This window comes from Archocentrus centrarchus, chromosome 9 (genome assembly GCF_007364275.1).
Source record: "Archocentrus centrarchus isolate MPI-CPG fArcCen1 chromosome 9, fArcCen1, whole genome shotgun sequence".
Lineage (NCBI taxonomy): Eukaryota > Metazoa > Chordata > Actinopteri > Cichliformes > Cichlidae > Archocentrus > Archocentrus centrarchus.
Window position 1 is genome coordinate 6,406,940 of NC_044354.1, and position 15,941 is coordinate 6,422,880.

Genomic DNA, 15,941 nt, shown 5'->3' on the forward strand with positions numbered 1-15,941 from the left:
TGGACCCCCTCCCTCCCATGTTTTGTCTCCGTGGAGATGCAAAGGCCAGCATGCCCTTGGCTCTTTAACATGCTAATCTGACAGCATGTAGCTGCTCAGGCGGCAATAAAAATGTTTCAAGGACATTCAGTCATGGTTACCCAGTTTTAACATTAGCTCATTCAATGACAAATAATTCTTGCCTATAACCATATTTGGTAAGTAACTATTCTGAGGTCTCTGGAGCTTGAAAAAGGCGACTGGACTTCTTTTTGTTTCTTGAAGACGTTTCACCCAGTGATGTTACCTCCAACACCGAGGCTTCGAAGCACGCTTCAAACTTGCCAGGATAGTTATGGTGAAGCAGTGGGCCGGAGCTTGCTTCAGTTGACGTCACTGATGACGTTCGAACCACTTCACTGCTTCGTTCAGACTGAATCAGCTGACTGGTTTGATTTCACAGGCGGAGCTTTGAAACTTTGGCGCGATACTCAGAGTATTTAAGACGACTGAAACGCCGTTTCACGTCTTGTACCAAACCCGCTGTGCGTCAGTGACGGCTGGTTTGTGTGAATTTCAAACTTTCAATAATAGAGCCATCTCATTTTTCCTAAGTATGGGAATATTTTGATTTGGTGCCACCGAATAAGGTAAAATAATTTCAGCATGTCCATCCATCCATTTCTTTCCAATTATATAGGAAACTTGTGCAGGTAGGACGAGCATGGAAAAAGAAAAATGTTGATGCTTAAACCACATCAATAGCCCAAAAAATATAATGAGGTTACAGCCAATTAACCTCTCCGATCTCAGTCGCCAGGCAATCCGGCGTTGACATCGGAGCATTCCGGGTATTAATAAACTACTTTATGATCAACAAAACATGATGACACTAAGTGAGATTTAATTTAAAACATAAAATCATGCATCCACCTTTAAACTGGTGCCCAAATGTGCGATTAGCAGCCAGCGACGTTCAACGTGTCGAAAAGCAAAGAGGTGAGCTCGAACAACGTCACTGGCTGAAGATGCAGCGATCACAACACACCTATTCAGTGTTTATTCAAATATAATACTCATAGTGCCTCATCATTCAAGAGGTGCTTTTCTTTCTCCCTTTCTTACTTCCTGGTCACACCAGCTTCTTCTGTTCTGTGTGAAAGGATGGTCTCAAAGGCTGGGAAGCTGTCCCTATAAAAAGAGAAACCAGTGAAGCCCATCTACTGTGGAAAAATTATTCCTGAATAATAATAAAAAATCGAGATGCAAAAGCACACATTTCCTGCACACCAAGCACAATAACAAAGGAAATAACTGTACACCAAAAAAAAAAAAGAAAAAAAAAAAGGGGGAAACGGATCAATCTCACCTACTGACTCATTATTATTGAACATCTTCCCTGTCCAGCATGAAATTTAGAATCAACGACAAACCAAACCATTTTCCACATATATTTATTTATTTATTATCATTTCATAGATGGAATTACTCAGGCAGATGATTTTTACATATGGGATACAAAGAACAAATACATAAAACAGGTCATTTGAAGAATTGTCCCAACACACGTTAAGAAGTGTTATTATGCACATGAAAGCTGCGTCACATTTGCAGGGCTTCATTTGGCTGTGCAACAACCATTGTGGTCAGCAGATGTCACCCAGGAGTACTGAATGAACCTTCGAGTAGCGAACCAATTTTTGACACAATGGTTCAAAAAGGTTCAGAGCTTCAGAAAGCCTCATTTTGCCATCACTAGTTTCACCTCTCATCCGAAAGGCTTCTTCAGTTCTCAACCAAATGGTGGAGAGACCCAGGTATTTAAACCCCTGTGGGCGTAGTCCCCTGGAGGTGGTTATGACCCTCTATTGATCATGTGCGTGAACACATGTGCCCAGGTGTGAAGGGGGCGTGGGTCATATTTAATCAGTGGTTTCAGTTGAAACCAATTTAGGACTCCGCTCCATTGTTTCCTGTGGCCTATTGAGGTCACTGGAACAAAGGTGTGAATGGGGGTTGAGACGTCTGGGAAGGGAGCTCAGGACAGCACTGTAAGCGGGGGAAAGTTGGTGACGTAATCCACCTCCTCTGTTCAATGATGGTTGTTCACAGTGGACATAGATGGCTTCTTTCACTCCTCTTTCAAACCATCTGTTTTCCCTGTCCAAAATGTGAACATTGGCATCCTCAAAAGAGTGCCCTTTTTCCTTCAGATGCAGATGTACTGCTGAATCTTGTCCTGTCGAGGTGGCTCTTCTATGTTGTGCCATTCGTTTGTGAAGAGGCTGTTTGGTTTCACCAATGTAGAGGTCCGAGCACTCTTCACTGCACTGAACAGCATACACTACATCGCTGATCTTGTGTTTGGCGGGTTTGTCCTTGGGATGAACCAGTTTTTGTCTTAGGGTGTGACTTGGTTTGAAGTATACTGAGATGTCATGCTTGGAGAAAATTCTTCTGAGTTTCTCTGACAAGCCCGACACATATGGGATGACAATGTTGTTCCTCTTGTCCTTCCTATTCTCTGTAGTTTGTGTTTGGCCTTCATTCCTGTGCATCTTAGCTGATTTGATGAAGGCCCAGTTGGGGTAACCGCATGTTTTGAGGGCTTTCTTAATGTGTGTGTGTTCCTTATGCTTCCCTTCTGCCTTAGAGGGAACACTTTCCGCACGGTGTTGTAGGGTCCTGATCACCCCAAGTTTGTGTTCCAGAGGGTGGTGGGAGTCAAAGAGGAGATACTGGTCTGTGTGTGTGGGCTTCCGGTAAACTTCAATGTTGAGGCTTCCATCTTCCTCGATAAGCACCGCACAGTCCAGGAATGGTAACTTGTTATCTCTGGTGTCCTCCCTGGTAAAACGTATGTATTTATCCACTGAGTTGATGTGACGAGTGAAGGCTTCTACTTCATGGGTTTTGATTTTGACCCAGGTGTCATCTACATATCTGTACCAGTGGCTAGGTGCCATCCCTTTGAAAGAACCAAGAGCTTTACTTTCCACTTCCTCCATGTAAAGGTTGGCTACAATGGGAGACACTGGGGAGCCCATGGCACATCCATGCTTCTGTCTGTAGAATCCATCATTGTATTTAAAATATGTTGTGGTAAGGCAGAGATCTAAAAGTGCACAAATCTGATCTGGGGTGAGGCTGGTTCTGTTCAGTAAGGAATCGTCTTCCTGTAGTCGTCTTCTGACGGTCTCCACTGCCTCAGTTGTGGGTATGCAAGTGAAAAGTGAAACCACATCAAAGGACACCATGGTTTCATCTGGATCCAGTACAAGATTCTGGACCTTGTTAGTAAAATCTGTAGAGTTTTCAATGTGGTGGGGTGTGATGCCAACAAGCGGTGATAAGATGGTGGCGAGGTGTTTGGAAATGTTGTAGGTGACCGAGTTTATACTGCTGATAATGGGTCGAAGTGGGACTCCTTCTTTGTGGATCTTTGGGAGTCCATAAATGCATGGAGTGGCTTCTCCAGGGTACAGGCGGTAGTAAGTGGGGCGGTCAATGGCTTTTTCCTTTTCAAGTTGTTGCAGGCAGCAAACAACTTTTTTCTTGTAGTTGCTTGTGGGATCACGTCTCAAGACCTCATAAGTATTGTTGTCACTGAGGAGTGTAGTAATTTTGTTGTGGTAATCCGATGAATTCAGCACAACCGTGCACCTCCCCTTGTCGGCTGGCAGTATGGTGATGTTTTGATCCTTGCTTAGGGCTGTGATGGCCTTCTTCTCCTGAATGGTGAGGTTGGATGGAGGAAGTCTTGCACTGGAGAGAGTGGCTGAAACTTTCATCCTGATCTGTTCTGCTACAGGATGAGAAAGTTTGTTATTTCTTATAGCGGTTTCTGTTGCTGTGATGAGGTCTACTATAGGAAGCTGTTGTGGGGCTATGGCAAAGTTGAGTCCTTTGGCTAGCACATTTTCTTCTGGTTTGGTGAGGACCCTGTCTGATAGGTTCTTCACCCACTTTCCTTGGTTTCCATTGCTTATCGTGTCGTCCTGTTTGTTAACAGATGAATGGTATGCCTTGGTTTGCAGAGTTTGAAATTTACGTAGTTGTCTTTCCTTGCCTTTGATGTGTTGTGCGAGCTGGGCTTTGTCCACAAATGTAGAAACTTCTTCTGCGATGGTGTGAGGTAAGAGTGATGAGAGTTTCTGCTGAGTCTGGTGGATTTTGTTCTGGAGTGCATCTATGGTGAAATGGACCTGTCTTATCCTTTCACTCAAAAGGTGGTTCTGTGCTCTCCATAGAATTTGGTCAGCTCTATGTCCTTTTACTGTGGACCCAAGGTGCAAACTCTTGGGAACCAGTCTGGACTGTCTGCATCTCAAGTTGAAACGAAGGTGGTTCCTGTAGTCCGCTAGCTTTCTTGAGTCCCTTTCATACTCCCGCACCAATTGAAGGGTGTTCCTCCCAAAGTGCAAGGCAATATGTCTGTGTAGATTCTCAGTCATCCAGGTCATAGTAGTCTCTGGAGCTTGAAAAAGGCGACTGGACTTCTTTTTGTTTCTTGAAGACGTTTCACCTCTCATCCGAAAGGCTTCTTTACCACTGATTAAATATGACCCACGCCCCCTTCACACCTGGGCACATGTGTTCACGCACATGATCAATAGAGGGTCATAACCACCTCCAGGGGACTACGCCCACAGGGGTTTAAATACCTGGGTCTCTCCACCATTTGGTTGAGAACTGAAGAAGCCTTTCGGATGAGAGGTGAAACGTCTTCAAGAAACAAAAAGAAGTCCAGTCGCCTTTTTCAAGCTCCAGAGACTACTATGACCTGGATGACTGAGAATCTACACAGACATAACTATTCTGAGGAATGTTGGAAGTTGTTGGAATCATTTTTTTATCAGCACCACAGAGGTGTACATGTTCCCATAACACACATACTGTACTTTACTTTGACACGATTCCACCTGCTGTAAGAAGTCACCAACAGACAATTTCCTCATGTTTTAGAAAAGTTGGCTAAAAAAAACCCAACAAAGTCCCCCTCCCCAAAATATACTGTCCAGCTATTTGCAGCCACCTTTTAAGGGCGTGAGGGTGCTGACAAGGGAAGTTAGAAGGTACTAGTTTTGTTGATGATGAGAGAAAAATGCTGATTTACTTGTTTTTATGTATTAGCTGACAGACTATATTACAATTACAATATTTTTAATCAGTGGCTGCAGGTGGAGTCCAAGAGACAACTTCCACAGAAAAAAATTAGGCCAAATGAAACTGTCCAAATCTGCAGTTCCTCCCCATAGACTGACTCCCATGTTAAAATCTCCAACTTTACAGTATTAAAAAGCATATTTACATCCTGGTACCAAAAACCTGTTCTGGCCTTTATAGATAGTTTACCCTCTCAAAACAACTATAAGGAGGGTAAATTTGTAATTTTTTTTTAACTCATCCATATGGATACTGATAGGGTGCATGATAGGAGGTATCTGTATCTGTATTGCACAGTTTATGGGTGCACCGTGCTATGACACTCTTTCATCTAAAAAAAGGTAACTCCTGGCTTCAAGGAACCAACATGGGGGTTACCAAAACACTGATGTTGAAGATTCAAAATGCAGAATCCAAATCAGTGACCGCCCTGGCGGCTCCATCCATCTTTTATGTTGTCTGTGATGGGATCATGAGCTACACTATTGTCCTCTATTTGTTTATATGCATGTTGTATTATTAATGAATAAAGTTCTAATCTAATCTAACCTTTTAACTGAGATTAACTGATGTCACTAAAGTCGAGAATGATAAGTGTTGACTTTTTTTTATTCTTTCCAAGTTGAAAAATAAACTTTCAAATACAGAAAAAAAAAATGGACCACCACCAACTTTGTGCTTTAAATCCACCATCTCAATGTTTTCGCTAACGAGTAGCTTCATTAACTGTATGTGGCTCATCGAATAATAATAAAGATGTTTTTGATGTTTTGAGAAAAGTTACAAAATAATCTTGCTGCCAAAATCCTGATCCCCATTACCAAAGAAGTTAATCCCAAACATATCCAGGTCGACTGAATACTTGAAAAGATTTTTCTCAGAGACTCTCGCTATCTGGGTCAGCCTCCACTCGCTGTGCTGTCCTAAAGCTTTTTTGAAAAACAGAGCTGAAGCTGAGCTGCAGCTAAAACCCAGAGAGAAAAGGGAGGTGAGGTGTTTTAACTTTAAGATGACTACACACACATGCACGCATGCACAGACACACACACACACACACACACACACACAGGCTAATGGATCACTGGCAGTACATGCATGTTTGCTGCATGGGGAAATGAAAGTATGTGCATGAGAACCCACTGCAGGGCATAAACTCCTCAAACACTTGAACAATAACACACGTAATAACGCTCACAGAAGAAAAACAACCTGCAGAGGCAGAAACACAAACATATGATCTGTTTTTCAGGATCCAGATTATTCCCAATATTGACCATATGTTGTACTGAAGAATCAGATAGAATAGAATACACACTCATTAGCCACTTTATTAGGTGCCATTAGTACCAGGTTGGACCCCCTTTTGCCTTTAGAGCTGCCTCAATTCTTCATGGCATATTTGTCGGCTGCACATCATGATGAGAATCTCCTGATCTCAGTCTTCTGTTGGACTGATAAATGTCCTCCACAACATTACACCAGCAGCAGCCTGAGGTATTGATTTAAGGCAGGATGGATAGGTTCATGTTTCCATGTTGTTTAAGCTAAATTCTGACCCTACCTTCTGAATTTCACAGCAGAAACAAAGACTCATCAGACCAGGAAAAGTTTGACCAATCTTCTGTTGCCCAGTTTTGGTGAGCCTGTGGAAACTGTAACCTCAGTTTCCTGTTCTTAGCTGACAGGAGTGTCACCCAGTGTGGTCTTCTGCCGCTGTAGGCCAGCTGCTTCACGGTTGGACATGCTGTACGTTCAGATACTCTTCTCCATACCTTACTTGTAACACGTGGTTATTTTGAGTTACTGCTGCCTTTCTATCAGCTCAAAGCAGTCTGAACATTGTGCTCTGATCTCTGACATCTATGAGGCATTTTGGCTCGGAGAACTGCTGCTCACTGGATATTTTTCTCTTTTTTGTACCAAAACTGTCAAGATGATTGTGTGGGAAAATCTCAGCAGATCAGCAGTTTCTGGAATTCTCAGATGAGCCCATTTGGCACCAACAACCATATCATGTTCAAAGTCACTTAAATCATCTTTCTTCCCCTTTCTGCTGCTCAGTTTGAACTTAAGCAGATTGTTTTGTTTGTGTCCACATGCCTAAGCATGTAGCAAAAAAAGTTGCATTAACAAGCATTGCACAGCTACACTTAACAAAGTGGCCATTGAGTATATTTAGTGTTTTTATTCTCCTCAACTGCGACCTTTTGCTGTTCAAACAGGACAGTCTTTACATTTTAGTGAGCATCCCAAGGGTTCAAAGGATACTAAAACATATCAAGCAAATGTGTATAAAGGTGCAGCAATAAAAGCATCACTAAGTTTGTTTGAATGAGCTAAAATGGAAACTGTGATAGTGTCTAAAAATATAAAACATGACAAGCTTTCAGCTTTAAATCTTCTTGACACAATTGCTTATATTATCATTCTGCCACTGAAATAGGTGAGAAGATCAATATCACACTCCTGTGTGTCATAAGAATAGACTGCATAGAAAATGGACACCCACTGGGTAAGTGAAATACTGTTCGTATGCAGAGAGCTGAAAGCTTCTGGTGTTGCCATCTTGTTTTAAACTGGAGGCGACAAATGACGGGTGGAGCTGACTGAGAAACACACACTGCGCTGGCCTAAATCACACCCTGTTTTAGCTGCCTTGACCATAGTTTACAAAGTAAGCATCTCACTGTATTAAATAAGACTTGAAACTAGCAACTGAAACCACAAATTGGAAGAAAAGTGTGTACTGAGTTCACAGACAAGTCAGCTGGTTTGTTTTCCCTTAAATTTCTATACAGTCAGGTTTAATTTTGCAACTTGAAACGCTGCCCCTGCTGGCCATTAAACAGACTGCAGGTTTAAGGCACTTCTGAATTAGCTTCACTTCAGTCTATGACCATGAGCACCAGCTAGATTAGGTTAACATAAGACTCTAACTGTGGAAAATTTTGAATTGGCTCTGTCCAGAATTCACCTCTACACTGATGCATTACATAATATGCATTTCAGCTGGGTTATGTGCTTGATTACCTGGCTGGGAGCAGTTATTTCCCAGGCTGTTTGTAACTGCTTGGAAGCAATTCAAAGATTGGCTTGTAACACAAGTAAAACAGGTATAATAGTTTTACACTTAAGTTCTGTTTGTCAGCTGCAGACAGTCAGGTTCTCAAACTGTGGGGCACAGAGCTCCTGCAGGTGGGGTGTAGATGATGAGGAGAAAAATTTTGTAGGAATACAATGAATCAAGTGATCTCTGATGCTCTCTTTCTAATAATTGTTTTGCTAAAATTTATCTTGGATCCTTTTTTATTACTAACGACCAGTTAAAATTATGAGGTTTGGGGCAAGAGGTTTTTTTTGTGGCTTCTGACGCTGGGTGTGCCAGAAAAAGTTTGAGAACTGCTGTACTAAGCTTCAAGCAAGTATTTCCCTATATGGCAAACTGTTTCTTTTAGGGGAAAATATTGTTCCTGTATGATTAATGGCAGCCAAAGAAGCTCAAGACTTCATGCATCAGCGGCTCCCTCCTTCTCTTATCTGCTGAAGAGCTGCAGGGGGCTTAAATCTCCACTTTTAACAACCCCCCTACTTCCCCAAGAGCTGCCTGCTCCTGCTCTGCAGCTGGTCCTCACTGGGAGCTGCAAGAAACCATCTGTGGCAGCGAAAGGGTGTATGTTTAGAAACAGAGGCAGCAGGTGAGAGAATTAGGTGAGATTGTATCTGAAGGGACGTGACACACATGCAGACACATCTGACTCAACATCTGATCGCAGCTCACATTGGCTCACGGGGAGGAATTGTGTGTTCTCTGGCTCAACAAAGTTAAATGCAAGTGAACCTCAAACTTTTGCCACTTTCTAATAAAGAACCTTTAATAAAAGGTACCTGGCAAACGATTGTGACAATTATCAGGTTCACCTGTATGCACTGGAGAGGAACGGGTGATAAAAACATCCATCCATCCATCCATTCGCTTCCGCTTATCCTGTTCAGGGTCGCGGGGGGGGCTGGAGCCTATCCCAGCTGTCATAGGGCGAGAGGCAGGGTACACCCTGAACAGGTCGCCAGCCTGTCACAGGGCCAACACAGAAAGACGAACAACCTTTCACACTCACTTTCACACTCTCATTCACACCTATGGGCAATTTAGAGTAGCCAATTAACCTAACCCCAGTAAGTGCATGTCTTTGGAATGTGGGAGGAAACCGGAGTACCCGGAGGAAACCCACGCAAGCACGGGGAGAACATGCAAACTCCACACAGAGAGAGGGAGAGGCCTGGGCCAAGGTGGAATCGAACCCAGGCCTTCCAGATGGTATTCTATCTGTGAGGCAGCAGTGCTAACCACTGCGCCACCGTGCTGCCGTGATAAAAACATGAAAAAATAAAAAAAATATGAAAAACTATACAATATATTATGAAAAAAAGTTCCACATATGCAGCCTTTCTCTGCATTAGCTACCTCGACAAAAGCTAAAACCCCAATCAGAGATAATGGGTATCAGAACAACTTTCTCTGTTAACCCAGGTTTTCTGCTGCTAGCTCTGTGTGCTCTCACATGAAAGAGAGCATTATCAGTCAGAGGCATTACCAGATGGATGATTGATAAAGATCTATAAAGAAAAAAAAATGCACAGATCAGACATAACATTATGACCACCTGCCTAATATTGTGTTGGTCCCCCTTTTGCTGCCAAAACAGCCTGGCTTGAACTCCACTAGACCCCTGAAGGTGTGCTGTGGTATCTGGCACAAAGATGTTAGCAACAGATCCTCTAAGTCCTGTAAGCTGTAAGGTGGGGCCTCCATGGATCTGACTCATTTGTCCAGCACATCCCACAGATGCTTGACTGGATTGAGATCTGGGGGATTTGGAGACCAAGTCAGCACCTCAGACTTGTTGTTGTGCTCCTCAAACCATTTCTGAACCATGCTGAAAGAGGCCACAGCCAGCAGGGAATACACGGTCTGCAACAACGCTTAAATAGGTGGTACGTGTCAAAGTAACATCCACGTGGATTGCAGGACTCAGGGTTTCCCAGTAGAATATTACCCAAAGTGTCACACTGTCTCTACCAGCTTGCCTTCTTTCCATAGTACATTCTGGTGTCAGGTGTTCCTCAGGCAAGCAATGCACATGCACGCAGCCATCCACGTGATGTAGAAGAAAACGTGATTCATCACACCAGGCCACCTTCTCACATTGCTCTGTGGTCCAGTTCTGAGGCTCACGTGCACATTGTTGGTGCTTTCGGCAGTGGACAGAGGTCAGCGTGGACACCCTGCAGCTATGCAGCCTCATACACAGCAAACTGCAATGCACTGTGTATTCTGACACCTTTCTATCAGAACCAGCATTAATTTTTTCAGCAATCTGAGCTACAGTAGCTCGTCTGTTGGATCAGACCACACGGGCCAGCCTTCACTCCCCATGTGCATCAATGAGCCTTGGTCGCCCATGACCCTGTCGCTGGTTCACCACTGTTTCTTCCATGGACCACTTTTGATAGATACTGACCACTGCAGTATCTATCAAAATGTTCACTTGCTCTCTAATATACCCTCAGATCATCAGTGTTATTCACTTCACCTGTCAGTGTTCATAATGTTATGCCTGATCGGTGTATATATAACAGCATAAACCATCAGACAAGGCAAGAGAGCAAAGCTGAAGAAAATAATTCACTTTGTAGCTAACATATTTGTTTTACCACTTTGTGCTGCTGTTACAGTGAAATAAATTATTGATTGAACATTCCTGGTGATAAACAGCCTGTAAATGAACGGACTGATTTTCTAATCTGTGCTCCAGTAGCTGCAATTCCACCGATGCAGCGACACCTCAACAGGCTGGATCTTACACAGAAAATACACAAAATCTCTGTTTGCAAACTCCTCCTACACAATCAGGAGTTGAGCAACCAAACTTGGCACACAGGTACATCTTTGGCCTCTCAAGATTCTTATCTATATCAGGTATTATGACTTCATCATGTTACCTAGCAACCAGATACAAATGGGCTAAAAATGACCCTTCTGTAACATTTATGTACCTATAACACCTCAAAAATGCATAGTTTTATTTCATGATGTATTTTATATCAACAAAAGTTTCAGTTCGCATGATATCATCATCATGTTGCCTAGCAACCACCTAACACCAAAGCACAGTAACATGGGCGTGCACCACCCTCCTATTCTCCCTGAGTGCTCCTGAGCACCTCATCGTGCAAGCCTGCATTCACCGCCACTGATTAACGGCTAAATTCCAGGAACAGAAGCAAAACAGGACAAGCGCTCATCAAAACATTAAAATCAGTCTAATGAACACAAAGCTAACCAGAAGAAACTCAGAGCGAGGTTTCCTCCTTTGACAAGCAGGAGGAAATCTTTTACAGCCAGATACCCAAAAAAATAATGACCTATAATGAATCTATGAATCACTTACTTATTGACCATTATTAAAGAGTTCCCTTCTTTGATGTTTTCTCTGAAATATGGTCATCTGGGATTCAAAAACCAGCTACTAGTGGAGGTTGGGGTGAGACTGATTATTAACTTATGCCGGAGGGACGTTTTTCGGTGCACATCAATTAATTTTAGCTGTGATACATCATCTGTGTCACTCCATCAGCTGACTGGTGGTCAGAACTGTGGTTATCTTTTTCTTTTCTAATCTGTGATAAAAAAAAAATTTAATTAATTAATTAAAAAAAATCAGTGAATATCCACCCACCCACACACTCACTAATCACCACACAGGATTGTGGGTAGGTCAGATGGCGTCGTCCACTCCTTCGTATCGGAGGAGTCATGAAAACGGATTTAAAAAAAGACTGTTTCCTGGCAACACAATATCACAGCTGAGGAAGCGAGCATTTCGGGGTGGCGTGAGCGAGGGAAGCGTGGAGAGAAAAACATGAGAGGTGGAGGGGAGTTTTCTGAAAAATACTGATTTTAGGATTGATTATCAGTTATGGCTGTTTCAGCAGTTATGATCTCAGCATTGAGTCAGTCGTACTGAGAAGGATTACTGTGCTTTCCAGCTCTCCCTCCTCCTTCGCATTATGAATAGGAGATATTTTTCTCAAAGTGCCTATCGGGGTCAGAGTTAGCAGAGCATGTGGGAGTGCAGAGTAAAGTGACAGCCAAAAGCAGAACTCACAAGGTGTAAAAACAATGTAGTAATCTAAATGCTGAGCAGGAGTGAATCAACACACATTTAGACGTTGAATATTTTTATCAGGAGCCCCCCCACCCCCACACACACATTTATGCACAAACTGTAAACCGTCTTCATCCAGGTTCTTCTCACAATATATGCGCGTTTCTCTGCAGTTGTGATACCATGTGACCACAGTGAATTTAACGACTGAAGTGGATCCAATTGGGAATTTTTGGGAGAAAGCCACTGCAACCTGTTCAGCATATTTCTGCAGTGCTGAGGAGGGTGGGGACAAAAATGAAGATAGAAACTATCTCTAGTTTTGGTTTCAGGTTGGGAAACATAAACAAGCACGTTTACACGGGTTCTATATATGAGACGTTACTTTGACAAGTATTTTTTTCTATTTTCTATTACTGTATACATATGTTTATTTTCAATACTCCACTACGCTTGGCAGCTCTACATCTTGAGATGTAGAGCTGCTCAGGGGTCGAATTGGGTCAGAGTGAATTTTGTTATTCGAACGTGAGTGTGGTGCTCTGTGTAGATGTTTGTGTACCCTGCAATTTGTTACCAATTGCACATTGGAAATTTAGTAAGAATAAATACACATTCATGGTCTCAGCTTGAACTCTTTGAATTACTAGTTATTTTACTTAAACTGCTCTGACATTTGTTACAGTTGCTGGCACCTGACTCAGCGAGGCTCTCGTAAACTCAGGCTGCATTAATATCCCACCTGTGTGATGGTTATATTGCTCAGTTTTCCTGAAACTATAAGGTCAAGTTGCTGCTCTGATTGAGGTCTTTTGAATTAGGCTGTGGGCAGAAAGGTGGCGTGTTGCTTCACAGCAAGAAGGTCCTGGGTTCGAATCCACCTCTCTGTGTGGAGTCTGCATGTTTCCTCCCACAGTCCAAAGACGTGCAGTTAGTGAGATTAGGTTAATTGGTGATTATAAATTGCCCATAGGTGTGAATGGTTGTCTGTCTCTCTGCGTTAGCCCTGCGACAGGCTGGCGACCTGTCCAGGATATACCCTGCCTCTCTCCCTGTGACAGCTGGGATAGGCTCCAGCCCCCCCGCAACCCTGAAAAGGATGAGTGGAAGAAGATGGATGGATGGACAGACTTAGGCTGTGCATTAACACTAACAGGAATTTAAACAGTAACACCTCTCATTACAGTGCAGTCCAATTCAGTCACAGGGACAGAGTGAAGGGGTGGCCGCCCCACACAAGCAGTGATGAAGCCTGCTAGGTGGCTACGAACACAATCCACACATACTCACATAACTGGTGTTACGTAACAATTTTTTAAGGAGATCTTGTTTCTCTCTGACTGAGGTTCCCACAGAGATGCATTTCAACAATGTGATTTAAATTTTAATAATCTTACTTTATACTTCAAGTTATTTTGACGGTTACAAATAGAAGCACATATGAGTTCCCACAGTGAATTGATACATAGTATTTGTGCATGAATAAGCAAATGAGTGGCTTAAAAAGAAGCTGACCATGACTATCAGGTCTGCAGCAATTTGTCACTTCAGCTTTTAAAATCATTAGTAAAATAAATACCTCTGTGTACCTTGATGAAGGTAATGTCTGTTGATGCTAATACTATAGCAGGTGTAAAAAAAAAAAGTGTTATACATGTATAATATTCCACATTTCTTGCAATTGAATACTTTTCTTTTGCATTATAAATAAATCATTTTTCTTCTCAGATAGTATAACTTAAATATCCAGGCTTTTTGTTGCATGTGGCTACTGCCTTGTATCTACTCTCTCTCACACACACACACACACACACACACACTCTCCACATGCAATTACTCCAGTACCGTCACCTTACACTATATTCAAAGAGAAAGAGGAGGAGGAGGAGGGCCCAGGGTCATCAGAGAGCCGACCTCCCCTGCAGGCTCATGTGGCAGCTGTTTTCAGCTGAACAATAGTCAGGAAAGGTTTACTAAAGGCAGCCAGCAGCGGCGACTGTCGTACTGATGCAGGTCTGACAAATTAGGTCAGCCCATCAGCCGATTCAGTGACCGACAAACCAGAATAAATCCGGAGGCAGCAGAGAGTCACGGAGGAGAGGATGAAGAGGGAGGATGCTGCCTTTTGGGTACCATCGTGTTGGCTGCTCGCCTCTTGTGGCGCCGGCCTGCTCCACATATGCGTCTAAAAATGTCTCCAACCCCCCCCCTCCGCCTGTCAGTGCGGTAATCAGCTCCGCCTGTGATGGCATGGCTACCCTCAGAGCATCGTGCGATTATTAATCTGACGCGCACGTTAAAAAAAAAATGGGGCAAAAATATGAGATCTGAAAAGCAAGTATTAGTGATGCTGCTGCAACCGAGGTCGCGCTGTGCAAGGTTTTGTTCTCACAGTGCTCTCGGTCATAAAGGATTCTCGACCACAACTAATAAAACAAATAAATACAATAAATGCTGTTTTCCTACCTCCGTGCTGTCCTCTGTTGGCCATCACAGGATGGATGAGAAGGGGGGGTAAGCACAGGTGCAGGGATGCGGAGCGACGCCCAGAGAGACAAACATGAAGACATCACTGCATTGATCACATCTAATCCAGTCCTACAAATAAAACCGAGGAGGCACGCTCACCTGTCTTTACCGGGATCCGGCTTTTGTACCTAATGTTGGACGTCATGTTCACCGCTCTCCTCCCTCGATTTCACCGAAGCGAAGGCTCACAGACAGCGGGCCCTCGCCTCCAAACCCCCGGACAGACAGGAGGAGGGCGGGCCGAGCTGACACATGAAAACCACTCCTTCCTCCTTCCTCCTCCTCCTCCTCACAGACTCAACCACTCACAGCTTTGTACCAGCAAGAGGCTGCTTTAGTGTCAAAACCTCTGACATCCGTTATTAAGTAATGCTAACTTGTCTGTCAGCCTTAAAGATATTTTAGGCTTCTTGCACTTAAAGTGCGCATCCACACAAATCACTGGACCCAACATAGACATAACTATTTCCCCGCTGAATCCACAAAACAGGGACAAACAGATGCGAATTGGTCTTCTTTTTAAGTGTCACTTATGAAGAAGTTTATATTTTAGTCTGGCTTACTTTGTATTTGTGTTTTATTCATTTATTTACCTTGAAAGTCTTAAAGTTACGTGTTTTTGTTTGTTTAATCTCTGAACACTGAGGACTGCCCAAATGTGTTTCTTTTTGCTGGTTTGGTCACCACTGACTGACCGCTTCCCTTGTCGTTACACTTGTTTGGATATGCAGTTGACACCCTTAATAAATTCTGTAAAAAAAGAAAAAAAAAAGAAGCTTGATAAACTATACTTTTTATATGGCTACTTATATTTTGTTGACTTTCTGCCAGCAATTAATAATGGAAAAAATAAATAAATAAATCGGCAAAACATCTGGAATGACTCCCTCTGCCTATGAATGTTTTTAAGGTGGCACTGCTGCCTCACAGTAAGAAGGTCCCTGGTGTGAACTTCCTGTTTGACTGGGGCCTTTGTGTTCTCACTGCAGCTATGTGGGCTTCTTCTTGTTTGTTAGCTTAATTGGTGCTTCCAAGTTAAAGGGATGGATGTCAGAGTGTGTGGCTGCTTGTCTCTCCCTGTCATGGACACCCCGTCACAGC

General features: G+C 43.1%; 1 protein-coding gene across 1 annotated transcript in view; it reads right to left on the reverse strand.

The window, feature by feature from the left end:
- The window catches only part of LOC115785637 (septin-5-like), a 33,117-nt gene extending 18,033 nt beyond the window's left edge, over window positions 1–15,084 (reverse strand). Inside the window, 2 exon segments of the mRNA XM_030737406.1 lie at window positions 14,778–14,791; window positions 14,940–15,084. Coding sequence (XP_030593266.1) covers window positions 14,778–14,791; window positions 14,940–14,985 — 60 coding nt within the window. The 5' untranslated portion in view covers window positions 14,986–15,084.
- Window positions 15,085–15,941: the final 857 nt, after the last annotated feature.